The sequence below is a fragment of the Chelonoidis abingdonii genome, chromosome 5, assembly GCF_003597395.2.
Source record: "Chelonoidis abingdonii isolate Lonesome George chromosome 5, CheloAbing_2.0, whole genome shotgun sequence".
Taxonomy (NCBI): domain Eukaryota; kingdom Metazoa; phylum Chordata; order Testudines; family Testudinidae; genus Chelonoidis; species Chelonoidis abingdonii.
This window is the reverse complement of record NC_133773.1, coordinates 94,421,666-94,435,566: the sequence shown is the minus strand read 5'-3', so window position 1 is coordinate 94,435,566 and position 13,901 is coordinate 94,421,666. Positions and strand designations below refer to the sequence as shown.

Genomic DNA, 13,901 nt, shown 5'->3' with positions numbered 1-13,901 from the left:
ATGCTTAACAATCTGTTCCACCTTGTATGTAGCTCTGACATTCTAAGTACTTTTCCCAGACCTGAAGTAAAGCTCTTTTTAAGCGCAAAAGCTTGTCTCTTTCCCTGACAGAGGTCGGTCCAATTAAAGATATTACCTCACCCACTTTGTCTCTCTGATATCCTGTGATCTTCATGGCTATAACAACACTGGAAATAGGAAAATATTTGGTACATTTACTTAAAGACAGTTTAAGTTTAAAAAGAACAGGAGTATTTGTGGCACCTTAGAGACTAACAAATTTATTTGAGCATAAGCTTTTATGGGCTACATCCGAAGAAGTGAACTGTAGCCCACGAAAGCTTATGCTCAAATAAATTTGTTAAGTCTCTCAGGTGCCACAAGTACTCCTGTTCTTTTTGCAGATACAGACTATCATGGCTGCTACTCTGAAACCTATCTTTAAGTTTAAAGACTCTTTCAGATAAACTTGGCTCCAAATTTAGTTTTTTTAACTTCTCCATTACTTTTAATTCCAGTGGAAACAGTTTTAAAATATCAGGAGGTAGCCATGTTAGTCTGTATCCACAAAAACAATGAGGAGTTGGGTGACACCTTAAAGACTAACAGATTTATTTGAGCATAAGCTTTCGTGGGTAAAATACCCACTTCATTTTTTTACCCACGAAAGCTTATGCCCAAATAAATCTGTTAGTCTTTAAGGTGCCACCAGACTCCTAGTTTTAAAATAAACATTCCCTTACAATGTCTGCAAGCAAAATAGTGCAGCTTTGTGCATTTCTTGAGTGCCTGAAAATGAAAATGGCTAGCCATGAATTATAAACTTGAGAAATGAACTCGTCTATTTGCATTGTCAAAGCTGAGAAATGTATAATGTAAACATTATAAATAGTAGTTTGAGAGAGAGGAATTCTTATTAAAATGTACTTGATTTTATACTCTAAGATGTTGGTTTTAACATATATGAGCAAGAAAATCTGCTTTTCTAGCACTACATATGTGTCTGGATTGTCCCTACTGCTCTCATGAATGGAAGGGGCCAAGATCAGGTGGAACTGGAGTGTGCGGGGGAGGCTTTGTAACATTATTCTCACACAAGTTCCTCTTCAGGTGCACAAAGGGCATTAGGAAGGAGTGATGCTGATGATGGGGTTAGCATTATGGTTTGTGTTCCCCTCTATTAAAGGAGCCAATTGTTCCCCTGAGCAGGTGTTGTCTCCATGTCAATACGGAGTTTGCAGGCACTGATGCAGCATGTCATGCTGACATATGACATGGGGGCAAGGAAGCAACAAGAAGCACTGGGCTATTGCACAGATGGCTCTGACCTCCTCAGGTGTCCTGATGGTTTTGCGTTTAGGGACCTGACACCTTGCCCATTCAGTAGGCAACCCCCACCCTCTAAAAAAAACAATTCAGAATTCCGGGAGTTGAAAGTTCGGCCACTCTCTGTCCTCTTAGTGACAAAGAGTCCTGTGGCACCTTATAGACTACCAGACGTATTGGAGCATAGGCTTTCGTGGGTGAATATTCCCACAAAAGCTTATGCTCCAATATGTCTGTTAGTCTACAAGGTGCCACAGGACTCTTTGTCGCTTTTTACATATCCAGACTAACACAGCTACCCCTCGGATACTTGTTCTCTTAGTGTTTTTTTCCCCTTCAAATAGAACAGTGTAGCCCATGTTTTTAACCTGAAAGTATCTATATAAGAAATATATTGAAAGTATTTATTTCTCATGCACATTAAAACCCATCAGCTGAAGCCTTCATGAACCAAAAGCATTAATGACAGGATCAGTAATTTATTTATTTTCTTTTGAAAGTTTCTTTGTGCTAGTGAAATGTTTATTTCCAAAAGAAGCAATTCAGACATCAGTAGTAAGAAATTTCAAGACAAACCTTAGATTAAGAAATCTACATCTCTTTCAACTGGTGACACAGGTTTAATATAAAATTACAGAATTCTATGTTTTATATAAATATTACATAACTTTCTAGGAAATTCATAAATTCACTGGTAATTGAGGTATAGCAAATTTGAGTTTCCACTCTTTGAGAAATGAACAAGCATTGCTTTGTTTCTGATTAAAATTACCTGATTTTTATGAGAATCTTAGAATAAAAGTATCATGTCTGAGGGCAGAGCAAACTTCTCCCACATTGTCAGCTACCAACATGCCTCGATCTTGACCTTGAGGGGACATTTCTAATGGTGAGTGAGCAGCTCAGTTGCTGTGCTCATTCATTTCTTGTCTCTGATGAGACAGCCAATAAAAGTACTGAATGTGATGGTGAGTTTTTGTGAAGTGAACACCTGTCTGTTCTGAACTGGACCCAGACTGGCTTACTTTACATAGATCAGCAGTCATCAAATAATATCCACTTTCAATCATTACCTGTGTGAGCTGCGTTTGAGCTGATCCCTAGAAAGGAAGAGTTCTGTGTCCCATTCAAATCGTCTGAGCCACCAAGTCCTTCACTCATATTTTTATTGTACTAAATAAAACGCTCTAAAAGTGTTCTTGAAGTAAGGCTGCAATTCCATCTTGTGGGTGGGGGGAGGAGAGACTTCAGGAACACTATTAACACACACTTTTGTGGAATGGGGTGAATTATTGGTGTAAGGTGTCCATACTGAGGAGTCTTAGGTAGCAAGCGCTGGGAGCACTTCAGAAACAGCGTATACAGCAATGGATGAGAGAGAACACCTTACATCACTCTTTAGTAACCTCTGGTCAATGTAGAATTGGCACTGACTGGTGCTAGACGGAGCTGCATCTATCCTGTGTAATCAGAAGAATAACTCTGAGGGTTTTTATACAGTTATAGTTTTTCAAAATTTCGTCTCCCAGGTGCAGATTTTATTACCATTCTGGAAAGTGATGCCTCTAAGCCATTCATTGGGAACATTGATCCAACCATGTGGTTAGGAGAAAAACTGGGTTTTTACACCGATTTTGGTCCAAGCGCAAGGGATCACACATGGGGGTGAGTTATCTCTGGAAACAGACACAGTGAGTGTGGAAAGACATGGATTTTTAAAAATATAAATTAAAATGTCACAAGCTCTAATGATAAAAGTTCTTAGCAACTTAATGTACAATACAGCCCTTATTTTTCCAAAGGTAGACGAGGGACACTCAGAACCTTGATAAAATCAGGGAAGCTGGACAGCAGACTTTGAGAACAGTGACAGCAGCAGAGAACAGTGTGTGCCAAGTTTCTAGCTACAGAATGCAGCAAAGAAGATGCCAGTTTAGAAAAGGCCAGTCTTCAAATTCTGCCCTCCAGATTCTTGTATCCTGCAGCACAATGAAGGGAATTACTACTGGTTTGTAGTGGATAGACTGAGAAGAGCCATGCTCCAAATGCTATAGCTAGCTGGTATTTCTCTTCAGTACATTTTGGCCTTGGGGAATTTGGATTCAGGCTTGAATACAGTATAAATTGTGGGGATGTAACTGTGCTGGGAATAACTTGGAATTTTGATTAACATGAGTTTGAATCTAGCTTGGACTTTATGCAGGAAAATATATAGAAAGATACGTCTGTGCATGTTTTTTGTAACCTGGTCTCTGGTATCCAGTTCTACATTACTATCTGACCAGCTACCACTCATGGTGTGCTTGAAGGTCTTTGCTGCCTTGAAATAGCAATTTTTATCATACTGGATTGTTTTAAGGGGAATTTTGAGGTTTCAATATCATATGGAACTTCCTAGTAACATTTATTACATTTTACTTTTAATTTCTACCCTTGGAGGAATCTGGTTACAGGAACCTTGCACCTATTTATTTTTAAAGACTGAGAAATGAAGTAGAGAAAGAAGTAGTTGGTCACATGGTCCTACAAAATCTCCCAAAATCTTAAACTACACTTAAAAAATCCAAACTGAAGGTGAACAAATGAAAAGTTTTCAATGTTAAGGTTGGATTACTGCTCACTTGTAATTAAAAGTTATGGAAGGATGGTTGTTATGAAGTCCTATTTTGCATGGAGGATATCAACTATTTATTTCAGTCTTCCTTCCTTGAATTACTTCGCAGTGGTGCTCTAAGTCAAAATGTCAGGCTTATTTTCACTTTTCAAAAGTCCTCGCCATCCTGTGCTGTGGCTGGCAGGATATTTAGTGAAATTGTGCTGCTTTTCAGGAGCCTCTTGTGATGTATGTGCATTGTCTAGGACATCAAAGCAGCTGCTTCTTTTCTGCAAAGGATAATTCTTCTGGAAGAGCTGTTCTGTTAAGAGTTGTGGATGACACACTGATTTCTCATTTTTCTGTGTGCTGCAGTGCCTGCTGGTAGACTCTCAGCTGTTCCTTTCTTTAGTGGAAGTATATCCTTGACAAAATATTTTAAAATGTTTATTCGTGTTTAAAAACAACTTTTAAAAAGTGTTTTTATATATGTGTAAAAAGATATTGAATGCTTCAATATATGCAGATACTTTATTGTATTCTGCTGTTGTTGTGTACAAAAAGTATGGCACTGAGCCTGTGGCCTTGTGCCTACCATAGCTAAATTTGCTCAAGGATTTTCTGAGGCAATGTGCTGAAGACTGAGTCTGATCCAAAGTCCATTGAAGATAATAGGAGTCCTTTCACTGACTTCAGTGGCCATTGGATTGGGCCCTAAATGCTAAAATCAGTCTACATGCTGAATACTCACTTACTATCCAGTTTCACTTACCTTTCCTAATACACTGTACGCAGTATTTGTGTTTTGAAGTCTGATGTCTGTATTTGTTCTGCTTGTTTATGGACCTCCTCATCATGTTTTAGAACTGAAAAAATTAGGTTTCTTTCTATTTCACTGTAGGATTATGGCTCTATCAAGATACCCAATTGTGAAATCCAGCCATCACCTTCTCCCATCCCCTGAGGGAGAGATTGCACCAGCCATCTCCATGACTGTCAACTTCACTGGGAAACTGGTGGATTTTGTTGTTGCTCACTTTGGAAATGAAGAGTGTGTATTGTTTTTTTTTTAAATTCAGTTACATTTTTCTTTCCATCTTCTATGTAATTAACATTAAGCAGTGGTTTTTATAAAGTAAATGTCCTCTAAACATTTTCCACTGTAATAATTGCTTTTTAACCAGGCATATTGGAGGAGATAGTATGATAAAGTTAATGGTTTGGGAAAGGATCTTGATTTATTAGTTTAAGGTAGAAATGTATCCTGCAAAACTCAGCCATCCCTGAGATATGCAGGTTTACACTGCTACAGACCTTGCAAAACTACAGTGCTGATTTTGCAGACTATTTAGTGTCTACAGAGTCAGAATTGGCTTTGAAACTGTAATGGATTCCTCCCCCTCACCTCAGCCTCTTCCCTCTCAGTAGATAGAGTTCCATTATGTTCCATCAGGGAGGATAGACTCAGGTACAGATGGCATAAATTGTGGCTTGGTAAGAAGTTATAGGGCCTAAGCGTAGGGTGTTTTTTCCCCCTCTGCACGGAAAGATAGCAATTCTGAGACTTCTAATAAGATACAGTGTATAAACAGCAAGAAAAAAGCAAGTTCAGTACCTTTACTGGACAGCTGAAACTGGAGGTGTAAAACTTGACCTCCAGCTTCTGAAATGAAGAATTGTGCTGATAAATCAAAAGCTTGAGGGGATTAATAAATATATTGTCTTTCTCAATCTTTTCTTAAAGGAATTTCTTGATTATGGCTGTGTACTGTATATTAATAATTGGGCAGGTTTTGTGAATCTTTAAGTAGTTATAATTCATTTTCCTTTATGTTCCACAGTAGCTAATATTAAGATCCCAATTATTAGATTTATGGATTTATCTCTTAATTACTGTAATTTATGCAGAGATAACTATACCTTCCGATAAGGAATATAAAAGGCAAAAAAGCTTCTGAAAAAGGCTGGAGTTAGTTAGTGGGGTCAGGGCCAGGAAGGGAGGTACTTGGTGCTCCCTCCCCCCTCACATGGGGGCTGGCTTAGGTCCCAGCTGTCCCTCTTCCCCCATCCCCTGAATGTTCCTCCAGTTTGGGGACCTCTGGCATAAAACCTAGAAGAGACAGCTAAGCAGTTTTCAGTTTACTCTGTGGTTAGTTGTTATTTATAGTGCTGTAAGGTGTACTTGGCACTTTAAACTAATGAATGGGCCATGCTAAAAACAGGATTCTGCCTTGAGGAGATCACAGGCTAAAAGCACAGAAAATGTGAGTTGTACTGGAGCAGCAAGCAATTACTGGTGGCAATTCCATAAACTCCCTAATTATTATAATTATGTTAGAAAGCAAGTTGAAAGTGTCTGGCCATAACCACCAGGATCCAGGGGAATGTGGGAGGTAGTTTAAAATGATCAGTTTGCTTCCTTCTACCCATTAAGTTCCCCCTCACCACTTTCCCACCTCAGAAGCTTCACTTCTAGTTAGCTGGATTTCTTGGAAACTGTCTTACTAGTTAAACTGACTTGGTCTGAAATGGCTCCCAATTTGCCCTCTAAAAGAGAGCTTAAAGCAGGCAGCCCAGTCACTTCCATTTTTCTGTTCAACTTTGTGTCCCCACCCCAAAGAATCTGGCTGTCAGGGTAGCAGAGAAGGGAAGAGAAGCACATCCCAACAAGAAGGGAGTGGGAGAAACTGGTCATGGAGGGGGGGAAGCACCTGTGTTTCTCTCAGGCCATGTCTATACTACAAAGTTAAGTCGACATCGAGCCTCCGATTTAAGCAAGTCAGTGTTAAGTGTCCACACTATGCTCATTGTGTTGGCTGAATGCATCTCACTAGCAGGGCTTGCATCAACTCACAGAGCACTGCACAGTGGGTAGCTATCCCACAGTGCACGTAGCTGAGTGGAATTTTGGGTTGGGCTTGCAATGCCTTATGGAACCAAAACATTGACACGAGTGGTTATGGGAACATGGCATTAGCCTCCCATGATGCGCTTACCTCCCTCCATTCCTCCCTCTCTGAAATCAACAGCAAACAAGCCAAGCCTTTTTCGCAAGCCTGGGTTACCCAGGCGGACATCATAGCACAATAAGCATGGACCCCGCTCAGCTGCGCACTGTTGTGAGCATTACAAGCATCTCACACCTTATCCTGCAGTATTTACACACCTGATACCAGAGCCACTGTGCAGAAAAATGCGATGCCGCTCAAGCAGCCCTGCTGGAAGACATAGAGTGGAGCAATCTGCAATTGTTGGCAACAGTCACGCATCACTTCAACATGATTGAGCGCTGTTTCTGGGCCTGGAAAACACCTCCTGGAGGCCAATTCATTCAAATTGAAAAGGAATAGAAACAAGCAGCCCACCTGGTAGCTGTGTATGGGGAATGGAAGGAGTTCAGTGCTTAGTGCCAGCATTCCTACCTGCTGACCAGCCTTCAGTTCCCTCCAGTGGTATTCTTCCCTGGCCATTCTGCCCTCCCCTTCACCAGTGTTCCTCTAGTGACCTAAAGCCTCCAGCCCAGCTTTCCATTTATTTAGGGGAGAATATCCGTGTTATCAATTCTTGCAAATTTCTCAAGTCTTATGATATTTGATGGATTTTTCTTAAAAGCCCTAGCTCCAGGAGTCAAGTGATTATTGGGATCTCAGCTTTCACTTACGGAAAAAAAAATTCTAGCCCTCATAGATACAAAGAAAAGTTTGAAAACATGACCCAAGTGCAACTGAAAGTCTCGGAAGCCAAAAGTGTCCTTTGAGGGAGGAACTTACTTTTTCAACGCACCCGAGCATCAGTTCCTTGGGAGAAGGGACACAAGATCATCCCATATTAAGCATTGCTTTGTTTATCAGTTTATAGGGCTACTGTCAGCTTGCTAAGGAAGCAGATGCAAAGTAAATTGTGTTTTGAGACTAATTCTGAGAATTCATATTCATAATGGAGGTTTTATAATTGGTTAATTAAAAATATAATTTTATTGCTGCTTTTGAAAGTGGGGAACAGTAATCAGAAACCATAGCTTTTATATTAATAAAGGATTCTTTTTAAAAAATGGGATTATATCAGTGCAGGTCTTCTCTCACAGAAACACATGGGAGGACCTGTGAGAAAGATAGTTCAGCACAGGGCTTTGTATAGATCTGGATCAGTGTCTTCTTTAAACCATTCCTTTGTTTGGCTTGCGTTAAATGTGTGTTATCTATAGGAGGAAGCAGACCAACTCCTCTACTTAGATCACTGATATTTTTATTGGAGTAATTTAGAAACCCAATAAATAGAATAAGAGAACCGGGAAGGTATATTTAGAAATTCAGTAAATACAATAAGAGCACTGGAAAGATATATTCCGGCATAAAGCCTTTTGATCTGCATCTGTCCAGCAATACCAGTGCAAGGTTCTACAATACAAACATACAGGAGAATAATGATTTTCTAGTGTGGTCTATGCACACAACCTGCATTGATTAAATTAAAATCAGTCTTTAAATTGATTTAGTTAAATCAGTACGTTTGTAGCCTGATTTGGAGTGTTAGTAATGTTGATTTAATTTATCCACTTAATTTAATTTTATTTAATTAATTTTAATCAATGTTAATAATAGTTTTACTAATAATTATTATGGATATTAATTAGTATGGGTTTCGGCTTGCCAATTTGTTTGATCAGAAGATAAAGTTCATCCTGAATCAGGCTTCACAGAGTTTATAAAATGACCTTTGGGGGTATGACAGGAAGCTTAACTGAGACAGATATAGTCATAAAGACTTTTTATTAAAATCAATGAAATAGTAAGCAAATGGTAAAACAGGTAGAATTACAGAGTTACACTTGTATTACTGTTATTTAAGAGATACGTATGATAATACAATATTATGAATTGCAAACGTGGTTAATACTCACACTATCTTTTAATAACCTGATGTTGGAAGATATGAGGCCATGCCTGTGGCAGTTCCGTTTTCACACCTCTAGCAGAGGAAGCTAAATGCAGAGCTGTTAAAGCTTTTTACTCTTTAACTTAACTCAGTAAATCTTAAACTGAAAATAAGGTGTAGGGAAACCAAGCTTACCATAGTCCCTTAAACTTACAGTTTGAAAAGAAATAAAGTACGGCCCATTAATAGGTAATCGCCGTAGTAGATGGGTAGCATCGATACGTTGTTGAAGGTAGAGGCAATGAAGAGTAGAGAGGAATAGGTAGGTGGCTAAACTGCCTCTGTAATGGCGAGATGCATCACCTTTTATAGGGCATTGGTCAGAAATCCTTCCCCTTATGCCCAAATTTCATCCTTCCCCCACAGAAATATAAGGGTACACTTACCCCATAGGCTAATATGTACGTCCGTATGGATGACAGGTATGTACGCATCTGTGGTGTACTTGTTAGGTCTGTGGAAAAATCCCCTTTGCCATCCTCCATTGTCTATTGGTTTAGGCAAAAGGTCTCTAGACATCTGCGTGGGTGTTTTGTCTATTACTGCTTTTCTGGGTAAGGGTCGCAAAATGTTGCTAACTTTGCCTTAGCTTACCATACAGGATTTTGGCCTGTAGGTCTCTTGCATTACAGCCAGACTTATTTTTAATATAAATCTATAAGCCTATTACATCAAATACTCAAATTTATAAGAAAATATATATTTATACAAACAAATAGATTAATCCTTAGGGCTACAGGTTCCAGCACCATTTCTGTTGGTAGTATTTGTGGGACACCGTTTTCGAATGGTGTTAGAGAAATTGTTCCATTATCTAGGCTTTAGCATGATTCTGTAACGCAATGCTAGGATTTGGTTGTCCTGTCCATGGTACAATTAAAAGGTCATGTTAGAATGTGGACGTCCCAAAATGTGCCACACAGTTATGTGCCGGCACAGTTAAACTTATAATTTAGACAGATTCAAAGTCTTAACTGCACAAGATACTCAGATGAGATGTTCATGGTGATTAGAGCTCTGTATAAAAACTTAGAACAAGCTATTCATGGAATGTGTTGAGGAGAAAGAAGCTCTTATTTGCAGCTAATTTGTGCCATAGGTCAAACATTTCAAAAGTTTTAAAAGCATCCTATTTTTGTAAACTTTCACACACTGTTTTCTATTGCATAACCCATGGTTTTCTGTGTTTGTATCAGTGAGACTCCTTTGTGATCCTTTAAAAAAAATTTTTTTTTTAGTAACAGTTTCCCACTTCTTTCAGAGATGACTTGGACAGGAAGCTCCAGGCTATTGCTGTTTCAAACCTGTTGAAGAATAGCTCTCGACAGCTTGTATTTCTAGGATATATCACTTCAGCTCCTGGATCCAGAGATTACATAGAACTAATTGAAAATGGCAATGTTAAGGTAATGTAGAACTACTATTAACTATAACAATTGACTAATTAACAAAAGATGAATTTAAGATTACAAATCAGTAACCTATGCAGATTATAGGGTTAAAAATACACATACCTTTTAAAAAACAACTTGTTTTAAAATCTGTTCCATTTTTCAATTACCTGTTAGGAACTATTATTTTAGAAATAAAATACCTTAAAAAAAATCAGTCTTCCTTTACTTACCTGCCTGGATCTAACATCAGGATTCTTGTTTCCTTTGCAACTTTGACTACATCTCAAGCAAATCATTTCCTTGTTCTGTGTCCACATACAGATTCTGTTACTGAGGCCTGGTCTACGTTTAAAATTTAGATCAACCTAGCTACATTGCTCAAGGGTGTGAAAAATTCATACCCTTGAGGACTGTAATTAAGTCTACCTAACCCCCAGTGTAGACGCAGATTAGGGTTGATGGAAGAATTCTTCTGTCGACCTAGCTAGTGCTGCTCAGGGTCAGGGATTACCTACATTGATGGAAAAAACGCCTTCTGTCAATGTAGGAAGCATCTGCACTGTGTCACTGCAGCAGCTATAGTGACCCTAGTGGAGACATGCCCTGACCCGAGGTCATTTTTGAAGAAACCTTGTCATATTTGCTTTATTTTTCCCCTTATAGGATATTGACAGTACAGATAATGACAGGTGGTGTGATTACATCATGTATCGTGGACTAATAAGGTATGTCAAAATGGATAATTTACTTGTTTTAGATACGTTACTATTATCATTTTTAGATCTCATGACAGAAACCTGTATAACTCATCTGAATGGAAGAGCTTACTTCTCATCTTTAATTTACATCAAACTTTCTGACTGGCTAAAGGCAAACTACTAAACTACATGCAGGCAGTCAGGTATAACATGAAGTAATATGGAACCTGATAAGTGGAAGTCAGATTTAGTGTGATTCTACTTTGTAAAGTTACTCTATAAATATGTCATCATGGGGGTTCCATCTTTGTGTTTGTAAGACTTCCAGGTCAAATCTGCTTGGTTAATACATAAAGACTTTATTTTCCTAAATGCCAGCTCTGCAATCTGATCCTGGAATTCTTGCTCACTCATCACCACCAGTGATACAAATTCTGAAATGTTATCTTGAGGTTTGATCTTGTGAGGTGTTGGGCACTCTGGCCCCTGTCCAGCAAAGCTTTGCATTGACGTCAATGAGAATACTCATGTGCTTGAAGTTAATCACATGCTAAATGCTTTACTGGACGAGGGCTGGATGCTTAGCACCTTGCAGGATTTGAGCCCCTAGTAAATAATTCTGTTGGTGATTCATGAGCCAGAATAGAATCGAGCTCACTCTGACGTAGCTGTATAAAGTCTGCAGTGTTAACAGGAATAAAAAGTAGTAAACCATATTGTCCATAAGGAGACTGAATACACAAAGAGAACAGCTGTAGTGGGTGAGATGCCATTTATAACAAAACTTTTATTATTACACATGTATTTTAAGTTCACTTCTCTTCCCTGAATATTTATTGGAAACTTTCAAAATGGTTTATTTGAAAAAAGTTGTTGAGACATACCATTATATTCTAATGATTGTAAACTACAACATAATGCTTTCTAAGTAATATTCCTAGTCCTACATCTGACTTGCTGTGTAATCTCAGGCATTTACACTATTTCTCAGTTTTTCCATATGCAAAATTGTGTTGTGAAGCTTATATATGTTGAGTGCTTTGAGATCTTTGGATGAAAAGTGCTATAGAAATTAAAAGAATTATATTGGTGGGTTAAAATAACTGTTAAAGACACTGATTTAAAAAGGCTTTAATGTGGTGATTTGACTTTGAGCTATTTCTTCAAAGTAATTGTGTGTTTGGATGTGATAGGTTGGGTTATGCCCGCATTTCTCATGCTGGTCTGAGTGATTCAGAAGTTCAGATGGCCAAATTTAGGATCCCAGATGACTTGGATAATTATGTTGACAATGACAAAATCATCATTGACCCCAGCCAAGTTCCTGAGGACATCCATTTCAACCCAAGGTCAGTGTATCAGAAAAACATTTGAAGATGATCATTATTTATTTATTTGTATTACCCAAAAGGGAAAATTTGAGGAACTGTCACATTCGGGTGTAATCCAGACCAGTGAGGGGTTTTCACCACCTGTTCTGCAACTTTGGGTGCCTCACAATGCTTTACTGTTGTAGCTCCCAACCAGGGCCACTTACAAACAGCCTAACAGCATGTTACACCCTGAGTATCTGATTGTAGGTGCAACCCTGGTTCAGCAGCTCAGACCCCAGCAGCCTGTTGGCAATGTTCCAGTCACACTCTGGCTTCCACCAGCCTTTCAGGATAACCCTAACACACTCCCCTTCCCAAATTTTCCTAAAATGTGCATTCTGCATTGTCCTACTCTCTCTTGGACAATTAAGTTATTAGAGGTCTGTTCCCCCGTAAAGGGTCGATATTCAACAGTTTGCTACTTTAACTGGAGTTACCAAACAGTTCAGTTTAAACATAACATTGGATTAGACTAAAAATGCAAGTTTATTTAACTACAAAGAGAGGTGTTCAGTGAGTACAGTACAAGTGTAAGGTATTAAAGTCAGAAATGGTTTAAAGATAAAACACTTTCTAGCAGCTAAAACTTAAACTCGCTAGACTTGGTTCAAGGTAAAATCCTTACTATGTTTCCAGGCATCTGGCTGCCCAAATTCTTTGGTCAGGGTCACCCCTCAAAATCAAAGGGCTGGTTCCTTTGTCTTCTTAAGTCTGGTCTACACTAGGGGGCGGGGTCGATGTAAGATACGCAACTTCAGCTACGTGAATAGCATAGCTGAAGTTGAAGTATCTTATTTCGACTTACCGCCAGTCCTCACAGCGTGGGATCGATGGCCGTGGCTCCCCTGTCGACTCCACTACCGCCGCTTGCACTGGTGGAGTTCCGGAGTCAACAGGAGCGAGTTCGGGGATCGATATATCGCGTCTAGATGAGATGTGATATATCGATCCCCGATAAACCGATCACTACCTGCCAATCCGGCGGATAGTGTAGACATACCCTCAGGGGTGAGAGAGAGAGACAGATCCCTCTTTCTTTTGTAGTCCTGTTAACCCTTGAAGTGGATTCTTCTGAGGGTTACCCTTCAAAGAATGGTTTATTCAAAGAGTAAAGAAGGTGACCTGGAGTTTGATGAAGGAGACTCCGTGTTCTTTCTTCTCACCAGTGTTTGCTGAAAAACAAATTTACTCTGTTTCTTGCCATCTCCTCTCCCTACTGTCTCAAGCACCATGATTATTTATATGTAAAGTGAGGTAAACACACATTTCATCCAGGATACTTCTGTCTGGGGAGGGCTATGTGATTTTAAACATGTGCTAAGAACATCACGCAGGGGGTTTTCAAAACTTTGCATTTAATGTTGCTACACACATTTTACCATGTTATTATTGACCAGGGAGTTATTAGTTTTCAGAAGATACCTAACAAGGCATATTTTGTATGATTATTACAGTAGTGTATAGGGGTAAATACAGGGAGGTTTTCGGTCACAGGAGCAAAACTGGGTTTTATAAATATAACGTGTGAGGCAACATGGTCTGCTGGACTGAGCACAAGATTAGGAGGCCAGAGCTCCTTATT

The 13,901-nt window shown here is 39.1% G+C and overlaps 1 protein-coding gene across 1 annotated transcript in view; it reads left to right on the top strand.

Moving 5' to 3' along the window:
• Positions 1–13,901, top strand: part of CWH43 (cell wall biogenesis 43 C-terminal homolog) — a 44,213-nt gene that overhangs the window by 28,755 nt on the left and 1,557 nt on the right. The window contains exons 11-15 of the mRNA XM_032768867.1: positions 2,856–2,991; positions 4,821–4,970; positions 10,116–10,260; positions 10,912–10,973; positions 12,140–12,295. Coding sequence (XP_032624758.1) covers positions 2,856–2,991; positions 4,821–4,970; positions 10,116–10,260; positions 10,912–10,973; positions 12,140–12,295 — 649 coding nt within the window. The remainder of the gene's footprint in view (positions 1–2,855; positions 2,992–4,820; positions 4,971–10,115; positions 10,261–10,911; positions 10,974–12,139; positions 12,296–13,901) is intronic.